Here is a 7,589-nt window from a genome sequence, read left to right on the forward strand (position 1 = left end):
AATCAGCTAATGACAATTTACCAAACACTCCCATAATCAATCTTTCTATAACCTAATCTCCAAAAATCTGCAGGATTATTGGTAAATAATCTTAACTTTGTAATGATTATTATTTATAGAAGTGATAGATGACTCTATTTAATAATATAGAGTATATCCCAATCCAATAATAATAATAATAATAATAATAATAATGATAATAATAATAATAATCCTAGTGTTGTACCAAAAAATGAAAAATTATGTTGCTTAAGCTACTCCAACATCCCAAATGAGGAAATAAAAATGGCTCAAATTAAAGGAAGAAAAAGAAAAGGAAAGATGGAGTTGAGTTGTCTTAGTACTATTAGTTTGGTGTATTTTTTTTATTTGGTATTTTTAATATGTAGGTGGAAGTGGATAGGTTAGTTTAAGTGCACTCTTGTTCCAACCCTGTCACTTTCACACATTCCCGGGCGGTCTCTACCTGCTTATCGCATTCCCCAATCCCCCTCTTTATTTATATGTCTCTCACCAATAACCTTGCAACCAACACCTCTCTCCCTGCACTTATATGCACTCTTTCCTTCTCTCTTTCATCACTCTCTCTCTCTCTCTCTACCAATTATTGGTGCCCAAGAGCAGTGTACAACCTAAGTTGAACTTTCTGGTTAGTATTCTCCGTAGGTTTTTTTATTTCTTGTCATCTTCTTGCTTCAATTCATTCTTTGTTCTTTTAAAAAGAAAAAAAAAATCTTGTTTTGCTTGGATGCTGATCAAGATTTAGGTTTCCATGATGTTTTTGAAGATAATGCCCTAATGTATTTCCATCTCACACCCAAACCCACATCTTATAAGTACTAATCAAGGTTAATTAAACTTTTACAAAATCCATCTCTTAATTTTGAGCTTTAAAATTGTTTTATGGTTATCATATAATGTGGTCATATATACAATCTTTAGAATAATAAGCAAAACAAAAATCTCGTCTATAATAAAAACCCCACACACACACATACACTCCCATATTACCATTCTTCGAAAGTTAGTTATACATTTCTCAAGAAATTATATACTGAAATCGTTACGTTGTATCTTGAGAAAAAGAAAGAATTGTATGTGACACAGACTTTGATAATTTTTTCTTATTTTCTAATTGGGCATTATTGTTAGTTTCACATATATTAAACATCTAATGTAATTGGAAAATAAGTAGAATTAGTTTGAGAAAAGGGGGTTAAGTTTTACTTGAAAGTGGGTTATTGAGTACTAGTAATAATATTCTTGTTTTTTTTGGCTGACGAGGGAAACCCACAGCCACTATCCGATGGTGTGCGCTAGGTAAATTCCTCCTTGTAATCTTAGTCGGCAAAGAACCACAAATAAATAAATCAGTTTAGGTTGTCCATAATTGACCAGCTCAAAAACTCAAATCAAGAGAATTGGAATTAAAAAACTTATGAGCTTGTGGTTACAAAATTATATTTTTAATCATCTTGGTTGGGTTAGCTGAGTAATATTCGTGTTTTGGGGCAAGGGCATGCAGAGGTAGAAAGTGATGGAGGGTGGGTGTGAAAAGGGTTTTCTAAGGGATGACATAATGGAGTGGAATGCACTCAAAGAAATGATTTCCCAACATGCTTAAAACCCATTGGTTGCTTCTTCACTCGACACAACACACACACACAAATAAAAGTCAAGTTTTACGGCTGTGTAGTGCTCTCCTGTTCACATTTTTGCATGCTAATTATGCAACTGTTTGTGTCTTAATTCATCATTATGATCTCATTTTTTCCCCCTTGTTTTAATTGTATGTTTTTGGGGTTAATAATAATGACCCTTTGCCTCACGAATGTGTGGATAGATGAAGGGAATGATGACAAATCTTACAATACCAGGAAGTGTAAAATTCACTCACAGAAACTCTATCTCTCACATCATTGCATTGAGAGAGAGAGAGAGATAGAGGGGAAATTGCAAAAGTTGCTTTTTAATTTGATGGGAGTACATATATGTATTTCATCTATTTCTTCTTCTTCATTCTCAGTAGGTTCTCTTGTTTCCAACACATTTTCACAGAAAATTAAAGCAAGAAGATCAGAGAGAATTGAGATCATCATCTATCAGAAATGGAGATGGAGTGTTGTGTCCCTCCAGGTTTCAGATTTCATCCAACTGAGGAAGAGCTTGTAGGTTACTACCTGAAGAGGAAGATCAACTCTTTGAAGATTGATCTAGATGTAATCACTGACATTGATCTCTATAGAATGGAGCCATGGGACATTCAAGGTACATTATTATATTATAATAATATTCCAATTGTCTTCTTCCCCCTCTTACATTCCTCACATAACATTTAATGGGGTATGTGCTAATCAAAAGATCTAGCTCATATCTGATAAAATGACAAAATCATCAATATTTGAAATGAGGGAGTCGGGGGAGATTGATTCACTTTTATAATATAATTAAGGTATTTTTTTAATTTGGTAAATTTGAAATTTTGAGTTTTGTAATTGTCAAATCAGGTCAATCGAAGGAAGATATGAACTTAAATAAAGAATTTTGTTTGGTTAAAATTAATTCATAAAAATAATATATTTTAATCATTCCTCCCACAATAATATATTTTAATCATTATATTTAGGACTAAGGTGTTACGGGATTGATTAAAATTCTATATCATCTAATTATAATAAAGTTAATAATGCATGTGAGTATGTGGTCCTTTCAGGGTAGTCAAATGTATGAAATATATATGATTATGACACTAAAATAAGGCGTTTAGTTCTTCCCAACACCTATCTGATTAATCTGCCCATTATAGAATATGCGATTTTTCAGGGACCCGGTTACTATAGGTAAGTCAAGCACGATTAATCACAGCGTTTTTAGGTTATCTTGTTGTCATATTCTTCTTAAATTGTTCTAATGGAAGACAAGAAAACAATTAAACCGTCCTAATTGAAAATAGGAAAACATTTTTCTTTAATTTAGACTTGTGTGACATATATAGCTAGCTAGGTCTTAGCTAATTTTTTAAATTTATTTTGGTTTTTGAGTACGTGTAGACAGGTGCAAGTTGGGATACGAAGAGCAGAGCGAGTGGTATTTCTTCAGCCACAAGGACAGGAAGTATCCGACGGGGACTCGGACGAACCGAGCCACGGCCGCCGGATTCTGGAAAGCCACCGGAAGGGATAAGGCTGTGATGTCTAAGGAGGAGCAGATCATAGGGATGAGAAAGACGCTGGTATTCTACAAAGGCAGAGCTCCCAATGGAAGGAAAACTGATTGGATCATGCATGAATATCGCCTTCAAACTTCTGAACATGGACCACCTCAGGCAAGTTAATCATCCTTTGCATGCATATATATATATATATATATATATATATATATATATATATATATATATATCCATAATGTGCAAATTAGTCTTAACCCACGAACCTGCGAACAGATTGCACCGCAACTACTACATGATTGCACCGAACCAGATACAGTTGCACCACAAAGGTCCTCCAAGCATGTTTGGGAGTTGGTGCAATCATGTAGTAGTAGCAGTGTAATCCTTTAGTAGTTCGCAGGTTAAAGTTGGATCGCACCTGATTATGTGTGTATATATATATTTCGCACATGTAAAAATATATATAGTATAATTCAGATAAAAATATTGTGTGCTTAATTATAAAGTAATTAAAAACAATGTTCTAACTTTGGAGGATTCATGCACTTTCACCTTTATTAATTCTTGTGGACCTTCTTAAAAGAGAATTATATAGTAATTAAATATTATGCGCTTGCATAATAGTTTTTCTTACTGTATGGATAATTAAGCACAGAAAAAAATGTTTTACTTCAATCTATTGGTTTCCAGTTTGATTGAACTTCATGTTTATTTAGGACTTCAATTTTTTTAAAAATCATTTTCAATTGAATTGGAATACTTTATTTCAATGAAATTGTTCGTTTGACTTCATGAGTTTCATGTTCATTTTGAATTTTAGGGTTTTTTTTTTTGGAAAAATTTGTATGTTCTTCATTTTCATGGAATTGGATGGTGCCCTACCAATCTACCATGTATGTGTTTGTTTCATAGTCTATTTATTTATTTTATTTAATCTCCAAGTCTAAAAGAGCATGTTAAGCATATATAAAGAAAGAAAGAAAATAGCAATTCACTTTTATCCGGTCCATAGGTTTGGAGCTGGTTTATGAATTCGAGAGAATATTGTTTGACGAAATTGGAAATTATGTATTATTAAAAAAAATAGCTAAGCTAATAGTTTCGAAAATTACAGTAGTGGGAACAAGAAAATTGTCAACTTCTTTTTTGTTTTCCTTCATTCTTTTTGACTTTATGAATGTGTATTTGACCATCAAAATTTTAAAACACTAGGGAGTTAGTGGCTTTTATGATGTTCCTAAGCATGGAAAGCAACCATCAGCTCCATCTAGTTTTCCACTTTCTGAGGTTGAAATTGTTTGTTCATTAGACTAGACTAGCTAGGATTTACTATTAATCATCATTGCTAGCTCTTCAATTCCCTTGTTCCATGATTTCCTAAAAACATATTCCTATATGGCTATATGAGTATATGCATCTTGCCTGCCCAATGGTTCCATAATGTTGAAAAAAAAGTCCCTCTAACACATAGTGCTTATCTAGTCAATTAGTTCACCCACATTAAGGTTGATCATTAGTTTAGAATTTTCCTCCTTAAAAAGTATTTCGGGACAGATCCAGAAGACGGGCAATGGGGCAGTTGCCACCCCATTATATATATCATATTCCCGTGTGGTTGTGCAATCACTCGCCACCAGGGCCGGATTTTAGGGCGTGCAAGATGGGCAACAGCACAGGGCTTCAAAATTTTGGGGGCCCCTAGTCCAGCCCTTGCTCAATTGTTAGTGTATATATTTGTGATTATATTGACCCAAAATTAGATTTTTTTGTACTTTTCTCTTTGCAATTTTTTTTGAAGTCGCAGTTTATTTATACTTTAATAGGGTCTCACTTGTTTACAAGCACACACGCAAATAAAAAAATCGGCCCTGCTCGCCACACTCACCATTAGTTACGTATAAAAACACCATAAACTAGTATTCGGAAATGCACCATTAGGTATGGTGCGGTGTGGTGCATTTTTTTAGTGTGTGATGCATTTCATTGTAGTGCATTTTCAAATACTGTGGGGTGCATTTTTGCATACTACCTAATGGTGAATCCGCACCTGCTGCACGGGAAGCATTGTCTGTATTTGAACCATTATATATATATATATATATATATATATATATATATATATATATATATATATATGCTTATTATACATTAATAATTTATTATTATACATAAAAAATTATTGAAAGTTGAAGTAGCTTAATTGGTTGGTTGACGTATGGATGTTCTATTGAACTGATTTATCATATATAATTGCAGAAAATAGAGAAACTTAATCAAATGTACTAATAATTGTGCTTATAATTTTTATAGGAAGAAGGATGGGTTGTTTGTCGAGCATTCAAAAAGCCGAGTCCAAACACAAAGCCATATAATGACGGTTGGAACTACAAGTATTCCTATAGGCCTCCATCAATTTCAGACGACATAATATCATCATCAACTAATCCAATATTATTGCATGGCATCAACAACACATTCAATAATAATCGTCACCAATTCCCCAATTTCCATCTGCCACCCCATCACCACCAAGACGGCCTAATCCTACCCCCCGCCGTTTCCGGCGGCGCCGGCGACAATAACCACCTGGTCGAACTTCCCCAGCTCGACAGCCCCACGATGTCGACAAGTTTTGCGACGAAAGATGGGACGTTCGTCGCAAATGAAGATGGGGAGGTTGAGAAGCAGCTGGAGAATTATAGCGACGAATTTCAGAATTGGAAGAATATTGGTGTGGATGACCCGCTGATACCCACTTCTTCATTCCCTAACGTAAGCATGCCATTGATCATTAGCGACGATTCTCAACATCATATAAGCCATCTCCTCCAGTGTTTCCCAGATTTATAGCTCCGATCCAAAGCTCCCATTTCATGCATGGACGTGATGATATGATCGTTCCCTCATATATACATATACTATATATAGTGAAATATTGTTTGTGATTAATAACAGTCCTCTCATCAACAACTGATCAAAAGGGCATGTTTTTTTAAAGCTGCCGGTCTGAACCAATGAGATTTATAGAGGATATAAACTGGCCGGGGCTGCAGCAAATTAATTAAGCCTGCATGAGCCTTGGCCATATATATATAGATCTTCAATGGTTCGTCCACCAATTTGACTGTTTAGTTATGGTATTTTAATTTCTGCAATAATAATTGTGTTGTTTAATTCAACCCTATTGACTAAAGGCCACGAATTGAAATGGCATGGCTTCTTCATGCATACACTTAACTGATGTTTATGATGCTTTCTCATCACCGTACCGCAATAAAGAAATTTGTGATAGGATGGGATGTGCAAACAGATGATAAAACTGACATTCCCATCCGGTTTACGTTGGTGATGATCGTGTTGTCTATTTCCCAAGAGCAAATCCCGTGCATGACCCAAAGGATCTACTAGTGAATTGCTCAAGTGGTGGTGATGGTTTAGAGTAAACTATACTTATTGGTGGTATGCAATAGCATAGTCTGGTTGTGTTGGTGGCTGCTAAAGACTATTGATAGTTTTGTCAGTAAGGGATACACCATAAATTAGGTATAAAAGTACATTATGAGATACGAAAATAGTAATATTGTTACTCGGGAGCTAGGCCCAAAATGATATGTACAAAGCCCCGAAATATGGATCCAATATAAATAATTAAATATTACAAGCTATATGTAGATAGGGGGATCAAACCATGGTGTTTATGTTAGAGCATCCACACTTGGGGATATTATTTGATTTTTTCAGACAAAAAACTAAGAGTATGGTTTCAACTAGTGTGGAATGGAGTTTTTTCGTGCTTTTTAACTCCTGCAAGGGTTGTTTTTTGTGGTCCCAATGCTGACAAAATAAAAAAAGAATAAAATTGCATAACGCGTACCTACCACGTAAATATGCAGCTTTTACCACGTAAATATGCAGCTTTTATTTATTTATTTATTTTGTTTTCTTCCCTGGGGGGAGTTTTTTTTTTTCTTTATTTCCTCTCTCCTCCTCACTCTCTTTCCTAAGTGTCTTCTAAAAAAATGTGCAAAGAACCCCACAGATATTGATGCTCTTAGAAGTTAGGAGCTCATACCACTTGACTAGGAAGGATTATAAGGACCAAAGGATCCCTTTTAAGAGGAAGTTGGCAAGGATGCCTTATATAGTGTTAAACACCTTCCGAATGCTTTACAAGTGTATGACATTTGTTAGTCTTCATTCTTGGCCATACATGTGTCCCCCAGGCCACTACTTTGCTCTAGAGCACTTCCCATGCATAAGTGAAGCTCCTTACCCTCCAATGCACAAGATAAGTAATAACTTGGTGGGTTGGTGTGTGTTGCTTTGTGGAGGTTGTGGGTTCGGTACCCCTTGGCAGCACTTCTTTTAATATTTTAATCTAGACTTCCTTGGGCCAACACATCATCAATAACGATGGACA

General features: G+C 35.0%; 1 protein-coding gene across 1 annotated transcript; it reads left to right on the forward strand.

The window, feature by feature from the left end:
• The first annotated feature begins 535 nt into the window (after positions 1 to 535).
• On the forward strand, positions 536 to 6,348 carry LOC116015586 (NAC domain-containing protein 30-like). Its single transcript, XM_031255692.1, has 4 exons — positions 536 to 649; positions 2,059 to 2,268; positions 3,051 to 3,325; positions 5,480 to 6,348. The coding sequence occupies exons 2-4, from the start codon at positions 2,109 to 2,111 to the stop codon at positions 6,017 to 6,019; spliced, it is 975 nt and encodes a 324-aa protein (XP_031111552.1). The 5' UTR covers positions 536 to 649; positions 2,059 to 2,108; the 3' UTR covers positions 6,020 to 6,348.
• Positions 6,349 to 7,589: the final 1,241 nt, after the last annotated feature.

The sequence above is a fragment of the Ipomoea triloba genome, chromosome 4 (assembly GCF_003576645.1).
Source record: "Ipomoea triloba cultivar NCNSP0323 chromosome 4, ASM357664v1".
In the NCBI taxonomy this organism is placed as follows: Eukaryota; Viridiplantae; Streptophyta; class Magnoliopsida; order Solanales; family Convolvulaceae; genus Ipomoea; species Ipomoea triloba.